We start from the raw sequence: 14,176 nt of genomic DNA on the forward strand, positions 1-14,176 counted from the left end.
CAGGGCGTTTCTATGGTGCTTAAATGCTGGTTTCTATGGTGGGGTTATCACGCTTGCCCATTGCTGGCGGCACAATTCACACGTCATCAAATTATTCAGAGTAGTCCATTTGCAGTCTACTTTACCTCTCAAAATGAAATGTGCAAGTACACAAATATTTGACAACTCACACACACACACACACACACACAGGGCTCCCAAGGGCAACTATGAAGCGCATTTCTGTCCAAACCTTTTTTGTTGACCTTTCGCACGGATGAGGGACGTTCACATAACTTGACTTTCGGGAAGGTTTGACCACACCAGATTGGGATTCACGTTTGTGAGCTTACACTGTGTGAGTGAATTCCTGTAAGTATGGAGGAAAAGAGCCGGCCGGCCGGCCAGCCAGCCAGCCAGCCAGCCAGCCAGCCAGCCAGCCAGGGCTGACAGGAACAGCCAGCACTAGCACTGCTGCGCTTTTATAGACAATTGTCAATAGCGGTTGCACATTTGATCTGGCAAACGTCACTTTCTCAATTGCCATTAAAAGAGGCTTGGCTTCATTGCGTTAATAAGGCCGACAGCGCTGGTTTGAACGCTTCCGTTTGTCGCCAACATCAATCGCAATTGTAAATGCAAGGGGAATGTGAGAGCGGTGAAAAATGGAGCACGCTTGAAGGAATGTTCCCTTCTACAGCCGCCGTACTTCTCACTCATGGCAGGAAGTGCCAGTCAAACCGCAGGAATGCAAAGCACTAAAGCAGACATGCTTTTCCACAAGAGAGCAAAAGCAAGGGGGACGGACGGACGGACGGACGGACGGACGCGTGTCTGAATGAGAAAAGAGGGGGCCAAGCGTTCGCTCGCTCGCTCGCTCACACAGTGGCGCGAGGAATAGAGAAGGTGTCTGTGTTGTTTCTTGCAGCCGAGCAGCGGCTGCAAACACACACACACACACACACACACATAGTTACAAATATGAGGAAGAGCTAGGAAAGGTTGGATTGAAAAAAAATACAAATCTCTTATGTATGTGAGTGTGTGTGAAGCCTTTAAGCGTTTGTTGGTCAGCATGCATATCTAATCCATGTGTTTGAAGGTGATACTTTTCAAGGGTGACTCTTATGTCCTACAAACTGCTTGTCATTTTTCTGGGGTCCTCACGATGGAACCTTACATCAATGTTAACCAATGTTAACTGGGCACCACAGAAAGGGCCCGCCCCAGACGGAAGCGTCTGCCAGACCATTAGGAGGAGAAATGCTCGGACATGAAGTCTGCTTGGACTAAACACGGAAAGTAGCACGCCGCCGGACGGAGACGGATCCGTCGCAGCGGGAGAACCGAGCCGAGCCCAGCCGAGCCCGTGCGCCCTCCTCGGTGTCGCTGCGAGGGAGGCGTCAAGAACAAGAGAGGGGGATTTTTCTAAAGTCATCCCAGATTGAGGGATTGGGGTGGCATTTCACATCACCTCCCCTTTTTGCCCAGCCCTTGAAGGCTTTCCAGCTTCAACATTTGCCTCATCTGGAAGTCATTAAAGAGAGGGAAAGGTGGATGAGGTGGCCAGAGCAATTTTCAAAGACTCGCTGCGACCCACCCAAAGTGTGTAACGCGTGAGCTGGCTGGCTGGCTGGCTGGCTGGCGGGCCGGCGGGCCGGCCGGCCGCAATCCCCCTGTGACAGGGCCTGTTGGCTTCCCTGTTCAGGATCATTCATATATTCGTATATATGTCTCAGCTCCGTGTAGAGCTCCTTAGCCCACTTCTATACATTTGTTTATCCCGATCGGAGGGAAAAAGTCTGTGTCTGGAAACAGAAGTCGGGCTCAGGTACAGCTGGGAGTCAAACGGACGTGCGTTCTTGCACGCTATGATCCATTTCAAATGTTTCCAATTCATCTTTCCCCACCCTCCCTTTTTCCCATTTGTAAATAAAGTTGGGCTGAGTTCTTTTAAGAATTCCATAGCGTCCTTGACCTTTCAAAGACAGCCATTTGAAAAACATTTGATCATAATGAGGAGTTGGCTCAAATCTTCCACTGAGATGTGGTGGAAATATTTGTTAGCTAGTCAGCGTGATAAATATAATCCGTCCACTCAGGGGAGTGAAAAGCAAGCGTGCTTTCACAGGTGCGTCGACAACCGCTTACAATAAAAGGCAAAAGATCGAAGGCAGCCATATCTGTCTGGTTCCTTCCTTTCTTCTGCTCTTTCTTCAGATCCTTGACACTTTTGCTGTCTCAGCCACTAGCTCCATTTACAAGAATGTAACACTTTTTTTTAATTCGACAGTTGAAGCAAAGGGCAGACTTGTATTTAGTAGAACGCCACACACGAAATACAAAATGTAAAAAAAATCCGAACCTTTAGAATCAATAAATCCATGGTTATATATTTGACGTCCAATTTTATGGTCTTGAGAAATGGCGTGCATACATGATACTGGGGCTATTCTTTATGTCTCCCAGGTTTCCTCCAAATTCAGCACCGTTGTGATGAGCGCTTTCACATAAATATAGCTGCGCCCTTTCTATCCTGGGCACTGCTCTAAAAAGCATTGAGCATGAAGTGGAGTTTTGATTTGTGCAACATGGATTTGTGACTTGAAATAAGTTCTTGCTTTTTACTATCATAAGTATAGATTTGAATCCTTCATACATTCTATTATGCTGAGCAGCAGCAGCAGCAGCAGCAGCAGCAGCAGCAGCAGCAGCAGCAGCAGGCTTTCTTACATCACAACAAGGTTAGGTCTGTTTCTCTATTCTAAGGCTTGGCATCCAAATTTAGTTTTTTCTTATTCTGAGTCGTTTGCGGTTACAGAGTCTCAGCGTGAGTCTTTTTTTTTTTGTGACAAACTTGATGCTGCTGGCAATGCAACTAATTGTGGTGTCTGCTGCTGCTGCTGCTGCTGCTGCTGCTGCTGCTGTGAAGCAAAACATTCGCGTGACATCAAATGCGTCAAGGCTTGGCTCGCTGGCTAGCGCAGCGTCTGCCAGTTCAAGTCAGGCGCGGTTTCAACCACCGCAGCCGTTTGCTCGCTCGCTCACCTTGCACAGGAGGGGACACAATTTTGTGCGTCACTATGACATGATATTGGGGTGGGAATGATGCAGATAGAAATGTCACGCTCCTGTGAGACTTGAATTCATCACCGACATTTTCACCATTTTTCCTGTGACGAAAGTCAAGTGTGGAGCCAAAGCAAGCCATCCAATGGCTGTGCGGACCAGTGAATCAAGAATGCATGCATGCATCATCAAAGCATGACTGACATCTGCTAGCCATTGCTCCTGTTAATTATGGCAGGGTGAACCTTATGGAAAATGTGACGCAAGCCGTTGAAATGTAAACAGAGAACACCCATTCCTTGGCAAAGTGTACCTTGAATGGCTTCTTATCAGTCATAGTGCTTGCAGTCTTACAGCTTCGACTTGCCATGCTTTTCCCACAGCGCCATTACGTCACTACACACAGACAATGGGTGAAAGAAGGAAGGAAGAAAGAAATCCACAATGGCCACAAAGATCCTAATGTATACATTCAAACATTTGGCTCCACTTGTGCAAGACAGAAGAGCCGCACAATGATTTTCCAGAGAAGTGCAAGTGCATGATGAAAACATCCACGGAAAGAGACTTTATGATGGGAGGGAATAAAACCATATGTAATTGCATTTCTGCCATGAATATGTACAAGGCGACTTTAATGTCAAGTACACAGATGGTAATTGGGTGAGGCCTTCCAAATGTAAGCTCTGTGCTTTGAAGCTCTCTCGAACTTTTCAGCTGGCATTGAGCTGCTCAGGCGGGCGGCTGGGATCGATTCTCCCTCCCTCCCTCCCTCCCTCCGAGTGGACAAGAGGAGAAAGTGTGTCGGAGCGAGAGCTGCCACTCTCAAGTCAATCAGAGGCCGCAGTTACAAATGCAGACATGGAAGTAGGAAAAAAAGAAAAGAATCTTGGTTGTTCCTTCTCACGCACCTTTGTGCCATTGAATAGATAGAGTGTGGCGGCCGCACATTAGTTTCATGACACACTCGTATAATAAAGCACACGCTATATATAACTTGCTGTTGGGTAACGTAACTTTACTGTGCAGCAGTAACAATAAGGGCCTGCAGAATGCTCCATTGTTGGCTCCAAATGTATTTGGAGCGCTTTTATGATTGTACATCATCATTTGAAATGAAAGTCTTGTTTGAAGTCAGCTTTGATTTGCATTTATTACCTTGGGTATTTGGGCCCTTTTCCGTGCCTGCATATGTTGGGCTCGAAAGTATTTGGGCGATCTTTTTTTTTCTGGCATGCAAACTGATTACTGGAGCTGTCAAAGTGCAAATTTGGATGGTATACTTGGGTAACCTTGAAAATTAACCCAGTGAACTCCCTCCCTCTCTCCTCACTTACAGACCCCATAATGGCAAGACATCAGCGCCCCCTTGAGTTCATAGGGCCCAGAATTGCCAAACTCTGGGGAACAATTTGCAAGTATAAATGAATCATTCTGTTGAGTTGGATCTTTATGCTGACTCCAAAATTGCAGTCGTTTCTTTTTAAGCACATCATGTTTTTTTGTTTTTTTTCCTCCCACAGCTTACCCCTCCATATAAGCAAAATTCCTCCACTGATTATCCGTATTAAGAGTCGCGTAAGAAGAGTTGATTACGATTGGACTCATCTGCAGTTACTTGGCAACTTGTATGCGCAGTTACAATTGAGATGCGGTGTGATTGAAATCGACTGAAAAGAATCTACCGTGTTGATTCCACTCCTATTTTATGAGCAAGTGTCCCAAAATGAACAAATATGACCAAATCAAAAGTACTGTAATCAAGACATTTATTCCATATACTGACATGAGTCGTATAAATCAATTCAGTTGCTTCTTGGGACAGGCGTTGTGTTTTCGCGATATACCGTACATGATAGGCTAGAATGCAGTACAGTGTAATATTTACAAATATGAATGGACTGTGTATACAACAGTTTTACGACAATCACTGCTTGGAGTCATCCTGCTTGTGTGTGTGTGTTTACTCTAAGGCCCCAGCCAGCCAGCCAGCCAGCCAACCAGCCAGCCAGCCAGCCAGCCAGCCAGCCAGCCAGCCAGCCAGCCAGCCAGCCAGCCAGCCAGCCAGCCAGCCAGCCAACCAGCCAGCCAGCCAGCCAGCCAGCCAGCCAGCCAACTAGTCAGCCAGCTAGTCAGCCAGCTCTCTGTAGTCTTTCTAACTGACTTCAATTGTGCAATATACACACTTTTGGATGAGAAGGTGCCACAAGAAGAGATGACGGCAATCATACACACAGAAGAAAAAAAAAAAAATCACAATATGATATATTCCTTCCTAGTTTGGTCTACTAATTGCAATAATGAAACACTTGAAATTGCGAGTGTTAGTGCAAGAAAATCAATCAATCCCTCAACCACCTCAGTTCCTCTTAAGATGCAGTTCAAATGTGTGTATTATCCTCCCCCCCCAAAATAAAACCAAAAACAAAACAAACCCATCCGTGGTCGGTGGAGCTTGGCATGTTTGCAGCTCTGCACTAATCTATGGCGGCGATCCTGTGAGCAGCTATCTGCTCTTCTAGCAGGTACTTTCAGGTGAGAGGAGGGCAGCGTATAATATAGAAAGAACAAAGATGGAGTTAACATGGTGTGACGTCACTTTGACACAAGCCAGATGATGATGCCCAGAATGACCAGTGCGATGGAGCAGACTAACGCCAGGATGCACATCTTCTTCCGGGACTTTTGCTGGCAAAAGTGAAGGTGTTAGCAAGGAATACAAGACAACTAGTCAAATGAAGAGTACAGTTCGCTCACAAAAGGGAGTATTTGTTGAGACGTCCAAAGTGTGAAATTGGGTAACGCTTTCATAACGGTAACTACAAGTTCAATCAAGCAACTTGTGGCAAAGAACTATCGAAGAATGTGAACAACCAAATAAATGTTCTACCTAAAGCGTACGTCAATCCAAAATGCTGTTTCATCTAAATTTGGCATCTTTTTTAAACTTCAGTCGACCACATATTTATTCCCCAAAAACATGGCATTGACTCACCTGAGGAAGGCGCCATTTTGTGCTCTCCGGTCTTGATTATTCGCATTATTCTGTTTTTGTTGCACTCTGAATTTCCAAATGGCAAATTTGAGCCGAATTTCCCACCGGCCAAGTTGAAGCAGCCAGCGCATGCGGCGAGCGGATTTTTGAACGCATCATTGCTGGCCGGGATGACGTTACACTTGCGCCAGGGGGAAAAGCATTTGTGACGTATTTTTCAATTGACAACGGAACGGAAATGTCCAACATGGCACCCCCCTGAGGTTGATAAATGTATTATTTATCAGCGTCTTTGGGTTTTTGAAAAGCGCTATACAAATTTAATGAATTATGATTTCTTGATATATTGTTAATGAAATAAATCATGAGTATAAATTCAAAGCCCAAATATTTACACTGTTACACAAGCTGTAGCTATTATGGCGGCAATGTGTCATCTTTCTTCCAGTGTTGCCCCATGGAAAGATGCAAGCAAATATTTGATATGGGCCTCTGTCCAGGATCAAATACACTCTAGCCAAAACATCAACTCTTGAGAACTTACTTGGTAGTAGGCAGCTCTCTGCAGTTGCTCTGCTCCTCGCTCGACATGAACTTCGGCATTCTCCACATTTGCCTCAATGCTATCTGCAAAACAAAATATGCACAATGTTCAGTGGAGGTGTGCCATACGGACCCAAAAAAAAACCTCAATTATTTTTCCAAATCGTTCAGCCATAATTCCTTACGTTCACAGAAATCAGCTTTTTTTTTTTTCTATTCTTTATTGTGTGCTCAAATGATTCAAGATTCAAGAGTTTTTATTCGCCATGTTTGAGCGTGCCAAACAAGGAATTTGACTTTGGTAAATCACACCTTGTTCAACATTTAGGTGACTAACAACACTCAGGACGTGTGAAAAATGGCAAATATTCTCAAACATCCCCTGATCTTAAACTCCCAAATGATTGATGTAGTATTTTGATTGAGAACAACTGCTTCTTCTCACCAATCATCTCTCCTTGGTCATGGATCATCACTGCGAGGTCCTTAAAAATCTGGTTGACGTCCATAATGTCCGACTGTAACAGACAAGAAGAAGAAAGAAATGTGATCTATGTGGTGGCGAGAGGGAAAGCCACGTTTGATTGGGCGATGAACATCAAGAGAAAGACACGGACCTCCAGCTGTCGGATGTTGGTTTCCCTCTCCTTAATAAGTTCCAGGTCCTCCTCAGTGATGGCCGCTTCCTCCGTCTGAGTGGTCATTTGACCCCAGTCGTCCTGACTGTTGTTGGAGACAAAAAGTTGCACACTATCTTAACAATCTCTCTCAATATGAATACCCGGCCGGCCAGCCGCCATCCACTCACTTATCAAAAGAGACGAGCTTTTCATCTCGCAAACTGTCGTCCGCCTGAAAGAGAAGGAAAACAAATGCTGCCAATTTGGATGACAATGTTTGAAATTCAAATGTTTAGGTGAGGTGATATGCGTCGGCATATTTTCAGACCATCATTTGAAGCACGGCTCGTTGTTTCTAGAAAGATTCCTACGTACCGATAGACGAGATCCGGCTCTCGCTCGAGCTACCGACTCCTTCTCCTTTTCGGCCGCGCGCCGCTGGACCTCTTGAAAGTTGTTGAGAGCTGCGGAGAAGTCATTCATCAGCCGTTCCCGCTGAATCTTCTGCTGCCTCTGGACACGGCGGAGCAAAGGGAGGAAGAAAAGATGGCGCGGTTACGATAGGAAATTCGGACAACGCCACAAGCTTTGATTGGACTGTCAGTGATGAGCATTGCGCTCTGTATGAACACAATCGTGACTGATCATTGTTAGCGTTAAGTCCAGAAGTGATTGTAAAGGGCTACAAGATGAGCTCGCTGTCTGCGACTAACTTGCTCTGAGGGTGAGGCTGGCAAAGGAACAGAGCCCAACTCCTTCAGGTGCTTGTTGGTTTCTTTTGCAAGCTGGTTGGTGTAGTGTTGGATCTGCTGACTGTGGAAACAGAAAAGGTTTGCCGCTCAAAAGAAATACGGCGCCACAAGCTTCTATCGCGACATCGTGTTTTGAAGAATGATACGATTGAATTCATCTTGTGCTGAAAACCCTTGAGGTCCTTCTATGGAATTTGAGTTTGAGGGGGGATTCTTAAAAGTCAAAGTGCCTCAGCGTGTACCTCACGTGACATGACAAGTCTGAATGATTGGGAAAAGAATCGAATTGCAAGATACAGTACTGTATATATATACATGTATGTATGTGTTTTGTACATACAGGCGATCCTGAAGTTCACTGTTGTCCTGCCTGGTTCCCAACTGGCTCACCATGTTCTTGATCTGAGCGGCTGTCAGAGAGAGGAAAGAGATCAATTGAATGTGAAGACAAAAAGTGCTTTCAACACTTTCAAGGTCAAGCTCGAGGAAAGAGATCAATTGAATGTGAATCTGGAGACAAAAGTGCTTTCAAGGTCAAGCTCGAGGAACGAGATCCATTGAATGTGAATCTGGAGACAAAAGTGCTTTCAACACTTTCAAGGTCAAGCTCAGTCTGTCAAAAGCTGTCACTTACTTCATTTCAGGCAGGATTTGGGACTAATCATCACATTTACAACTTAGGTGAGGGTTTGAAAGACATCAAAGTATCTAAATAGGGATTGTATTTGGAACTTTCATCGAGCAGCTCTGAGACGACGACGACGGCGACACACTTAGAAGACGACGCCGTCCGTCTCGCTTCGGAGAGTTCTGTCTCTCTCTCTCTCTCTCTCTCTCTCTCTCTCTCTCTCTCTCTCTCTCTCTCTCTCTCTCTCTCTCTCTCTCTCTCTCTCTCTCTGAAAGCAGCGAGCAAATTCATCTCTGCCGTAACGCCTCCGATGAGACGATTTAGCGGGAAGCCAGTGCGCAAGTGGCTTAAGAAGCATGTGACAACGGTCACATCACATGGCCCACTTTCTGTTCATTGGGAGAAAACAAAGGCCCTCCTGTCTTTATTCGAACTCTCGACATGAACTCAGCAGCCATGTCTGAAAAGCACCAGAATACCTGTATTTCAATTCTCATTCAATGCTCCATCCCGTTGCCACTTTCAGCAAGAGTGCAGCACTTACTGTTTTGCGTGATCTTCTGTATATTGGAGGTACATGTCTGGATGAGGCCGGTGAAATCCCGAGGGACTGGGCGATAACTGTCTCCTTGACCGTACGACATGTTGTCTCTCTCTCCAAGAACCGTTTGGCTTGAAATGTTGGCTGTACACAAAATGAAACGTGTTTAGAACGACTGTACATATTTCTGTTGATGGTTCGAAGCAAAATGAGCAAACCGAAAGTATGGCTGCTTTTCACAAAGCACAAACAGACAGGAACGACTCGGGTCATTCGGATTGTATCACTTAATTGGCCTTGGAATGAGGTCAGCAAACATTGACGAACGAGCGCTAGTTGACCAGTTAGCCAGCGAATGCCTCACTAAATGACCGAAACAAAGATCTAAACACGCCCATGAGATTTGTCCAGCCACGCTGAGAACTAGTCGTGTGAATCATTGAACAAGCGCCGAGGCCCAGATATCACAAGTGATCGATCGGATCGACACGGCAAAGTTGCGTAGCCCTGCTCAGCTGTTAGCATTCTAGCTCCGTGAAGCTAAAAATCACAAAATCATTCATTTGACATTAGATATCATCTTCAAACCTGTTATACGCAATATTGCTTTAGAAACCATGTTAATACATGTTGAGTAATATAGATGACGGATAATACTTGCTTATTTGGCTGTGCGAGAACACATCGGCGTAATGTTTTGCTCTTGGCGTCGAAGAAAATGCTGCCCTTCCTGGTCGGTCACATGACAGCATACGTCACATGTGGGTTGGCTTGAGCGACTTGCCACCCAAAATATTGTGTAATCCGTCAAATTTCACCTCTCCAACTTGTTGGAACATTAAAAAGAGTGTACCATTTTAAAACCCCAAAGGTCTGACGAATTTTCATTCAACCTGTTTTCCATTTTCATTGAAATAAAACCTGTTCAAATATACGTATCTTTACTAGCTTTCGAGATACTATTCAATAACGTCGTTAGGTTATGAAAAGGAAAATGTTTGATGATGTGCCTTTTCTACTTTGCTGCTCGAGAAACTGCCATTTCAGATTCTAACCGCTAGAGGGGAGCAAGGCATGAAATGCAGTCACCCAAAATGCAGGTGACCTGGTGAGAATAAACTAACACCAGGCTGCTTGTTGTCACAGATGACGTTTGAAAATGTCTTGAGTACGACTACTATGTTGCAGGAGCATGCCGTTTTCCAGCTCGGCCAATCTGAACAAAAGCAGCTCTGGTGAGCAGCGTGTCCAGCTCCGGCCACAGCTGGTCCATCAGGCAGTAGGTATGGCCGGCAGCTCTCAATTGAAATGAATCTCAATCATGCCTCCCAGGCTGAGCGAGCCACCGCTCCTCCCTCCCGCCCTCCATAAACCCCTGGGCTGCCATTGGTCCAGAAGAGACCAACCTGCCATGGGCCGCTGCATCATTGTCCGCTCAGTGGCAACAATGAGGCGGAATAACGAATGAGCCCCATCCAGGCTGAGGTGTCATCCATCCTCTCGCTATTCTCAGATCAGAGTGGCTTTGGACATGAGCAGCAGCCTTGCGCGGCGGGGCCTGTCACTGGACCGTCAATTCAAAAGAATAGAAATGCTTTAGTCATAGAATTACACACTTTTTAGCTTACTAACCAAAGAAAACTTAGCGTAGGCCGAAGAGTTCCTATTTCCATCCGGCTTATTGAAGAGTTTGGAAAACCTGAGGCTTTGACTTAATAGATACCGGACCGGCGTGAAGAAAACCAAAATGAGACCAAGAATATTGCTCACTGCCCTGACAGCTTTGTTGTGTTTGAGTAAGTACACTTTATCTTAACTTGTTGTTGTTGTTGTTGTTAAACTATCTGTAGTGTCATGGGACTTGCCCTAATGCACCTGCCTCAACTTTGAAACAAGGATCGTATCAATGCTTCATATGAATGATCAATTGTTTTCATTGGCTTTGAAGAGCATACTTGAGCATTTCTTTTCCTCACTTGCTAGCATAGATATTGTCAGCAAATACTGACAAGTCAAGTCAAGTCAAGTTTATTTGTATAGCCCTAAATCACAAGCAGTCTCAAAGGGCTTCACATAGACAAAAATTGACAATTATTCTCAAAGCATCCCCTGATCTTAAGCTCCCAGACCCATCTATTTGTTTCATTTGAAATGTTTGGCAGATTGACTCAATAGCTGCCTCATCCTCAATGCACACACCAAACGAGCGAGCACTTTAGAGTGCAAGAAGTCATACTGAAGAACTTTGACTTATGGGGGGCAACAGGACTGTGATCAGACAAAACTCTTGTAGTGCAAAACAATGGAAGCATTTCTTGGAGGCTCCAACTGGGTCTGGGTGGGGTCACCAAATGAACCAAGCAGGACTAAAAGAAACTAGAGAAGAAAATTCAATCAAAGTGGCAAGGAGATACACCTGTGACTGGAGGGAGTTGATTGACCAGAACAGGTCAAAAGTAGCCAAACAAGCCATAAAAAGGTAGGAGTCTGAATGGCAACCTTTCCGTGGTCAGCTTGATGGTGTTGTTTCACCCAACCCTCCCCCCAAATTTGCATCAGGGGTGCATGCTGGGCAGACGGTGTGGGAGGCTCCGTCTTTAATGAAGAGTTCAAGTCAATAACCTTTGACCTGTGCAGAAGGGGGTAGGCTGGTCCTGGGGTGGTCGCCATGGACACAATAGGCTGCCTGCCCTTTTCTTCTGTCTTCTCTGACCTCACCGTCACACAATAAGACGAGCGAGCGAGCGAGCGCCAATCTGCGCTCAGATTGAGACTTTATTAAACATGTGTGAGTGTGGAGGTCATCTGCCCAAAGCTGCCCATGGCCGTGTTCACCGCGCTAGAGTGGGCGGGCCAGCAGAAGCACCCCTTGATTTAATCCACAGCAGGGACACAATGTCATGACTTGAAACCCTAAATGCTAACATCCCTATTTGTAAACCAACTCCTTTTTCTTGCTGGCCGCATCATTAGTTGCAATGTTTTTAAAAGGGAAGACAATTTGTCACAAAGTCGATGCAAAATTTGTCTTTGCGGGCCACATCAAATGATGTGGCGGGCCGTATCAGGCCCTCAGGCCTGGGGTTTGACACCCACCTATGGTTTAGATTTTGAATGTGAATTTGGGTCCACATCCAAAAAGAAATGGGTTTAGGTGGGTCACCTAAACCTACACTGCTTTTGACTCTTGCTAATGCAAGGTTTTCCAAAACGCTTATTCGAGGCTTTTGTGGGTGGAGCTCCAATAAGTCTTGGTGTTCATTTCAGAAGACATTTTGAAAAGGTTAGTATTGAAGTGACTTTTTCAGACACTGAACTTGGCCTCCATTTAAATGGTTATGAATGGGACTGTGGAAAAGATCCGTGACAGACCCCCCACAGCAGTGACAAAAGCTTGAAGCGTGTTTGCACAACATAGCGGTTGGTAAAAGCCTCGCGGCGACAAGACTTCAACTCCCTCGGAGTGAATCAAAACAGAAGCCCTGGGGTGATGCATTTCATGCCCACTTGTTTTCCTCAAAGGAAGGTGTATGTACGTATGTCATGGACGACAGTTGGAACCGTGCCCAATCCAAACAGGCACTTCTGAACATTTGATCCCAAGACTTGGAGTGATGGACAACTGTGTGAAGTTCACGGGCAGCCAGCCAGCGGTGGGCCAAACAATAGCAGATGCGGGAGTCTGGCCACATCTTCCGTACCTCCCCCATTCCATTCCATCCATCCATCCTGGTCGCTTCTGACTCTCTCATGACCCCGAGGGGCTCCAGGTTACAGACGCAGGGTGCTCGTGTGGGGGGTTGCCGGACAACCCCCTCCCTTAATAAAATCTCATTATTAGTCCTTCCCCGATGATATTGAAAATGGCCCACTCGATAATCTTGATTGGAAGGTTCAATCTGGAAAGAAAACAAAGCAACAATCAATGCAACATTTTCCCATGCGCTTACTTTACAATCAGTCTTCTTCTCCTGTAAAATAGCCACGGCCAAACGCAATGTGTTGTCAGGCTCATGAAGATGCACTTGAAATGTGGATAAAAAAGTGACCTTGTCGATGATCCCGTCACTCTTAAAGTCTCCACCGAGTGTGATTGTCGGCCCTTTGCCCCATCCACCCGAAGCCAGAAAATGCATTGAATTTCATGAGCAACACACATCAGCTGGGCTCATTCGGGGACAGCTGAGCGACCCGCCCGATTGTGCTCGGGGAGATCTCTCATTAGATGGAGGGGGCAGATGCTCGTGTCATGATGTGACACATTAGTCCGAGCAATGACGCAGCTCTGGAGAAGGAGGGACAACCTGCAGGGAAGCTTCATGGTTCTTGAAGCGCCCAACTGTTCTTTGATGCCTTAGGAACACATTTCTATGGATCCTATATGGGTGCAAACGTATTCCTCAATCTTAGAGTTATTGTTCGACGAGTAAATGAGAAATCAAATCTTTTTGTTTTGATGAGCGGAGCCAAGCTTTTCGCAATATTTGCCAAATGGCTCCAAATGTCATTTTCAATCGCACCAACGACTGCTGCCGTTCGATTTGGATTTGAATTTGGTTTTGCATTCGTTGCACCTACGTATGTTCACCCTATTGACGACCGAAACGCATCCAAGTCGAGTTCAGCCGCGAACGGCTTTGTCTTGCATGGCGTCTGGACGACATTGACATTTGAAGGGAGGGCTGCATTTGGTCGTGACATTGATCGGGCGGGCATTGTGCGGCGGGCGGGTTCAAGGGCGGTCTGCCATTGTTCCAGCTTGGCAGCTGGGAAGGCGACGACGGCAGCCGCTCTTTTGCATATGAGGTCATTAGCACGTGAGAGAGGTCACGGCCAAAAGGGCGCACGGGTGCGATGGAGGAGATCTGGTGGCATGGGAAAGTCACCTCTCCGATGGATCTGAAAGGATGGCGAGGAGGGAGGGGAGGGCGGGGGGCATGCATAAGAAGGGGGCAGATGGTGCCGTGCCCTTATGCGTGTGTGCGTGCTAGTTGACAAGAAAGTTTGCTGGGGGGGGCGCAAATAACCACAGTCACAGCACCATTGTGG

The 14,176-nt window shown here is 46.0% G+C and overlaps 1 protein-coding gene across 2 annotated transcripts; it reads right to left on the reverse strand.

Moving 5' to 3' along the window:
• Positions 1-5,320: 5,320 nt before the first annotated feature.
• On the reverse strand, positions 5,321-9,892 carry stx12 (syntaxin 12). 2 transcript variants are annotated; one of them, XM_037264400.1, is made up of 10 exons: positions 9,789-9,892; positions 9,131-9,271; positions 8,299-8,368; positions 7,920-8,019; positions 7,582-7,719; positions 7,395-7,438; positions 7,204-7,309; positions 7,032-7,104; positions 6,588-6,670; positions 5,321-5,736 (listed from the first exon to the last, which is right to left on the reverse strand). In XM_037264400.1, exons 1-10 carry the CDS (start codon positions 9,877-9,879, stop codon positions 5,644-5,646), a joined length of 939 nt encoding a protein of 312 aa, XP_037120295.1. In that variant the 5' UTR covers positions 9,880-9,892; the 3' UTR covers positions 5,321-5,643. The 2 variants fall into 2 exon arrangements, with proteins under 2 accessions (XP_037120295.1, XP_037120296.1); XM_037264401.1 differs by having other exon boundaries at positions 9,785-9,884.
• Positions 9,893-14,176: the final 4,284 nt, after the last annotated feature.

This window comes from Syngnathus acus, chromosome 11, assembly GCF_901709675.1.
Source record: "Syngnathus acus chromosome 11, fSynAcu1.2, whole genome shotgun sequence".
NCBI classification, from domain to species: domain Eukaryota; kingdom Metazoa; phylum Chordata; class Actinopteri; order Syngnathiformes; family Syngnathidae; genus Syngnathus; species Syngnathus acus.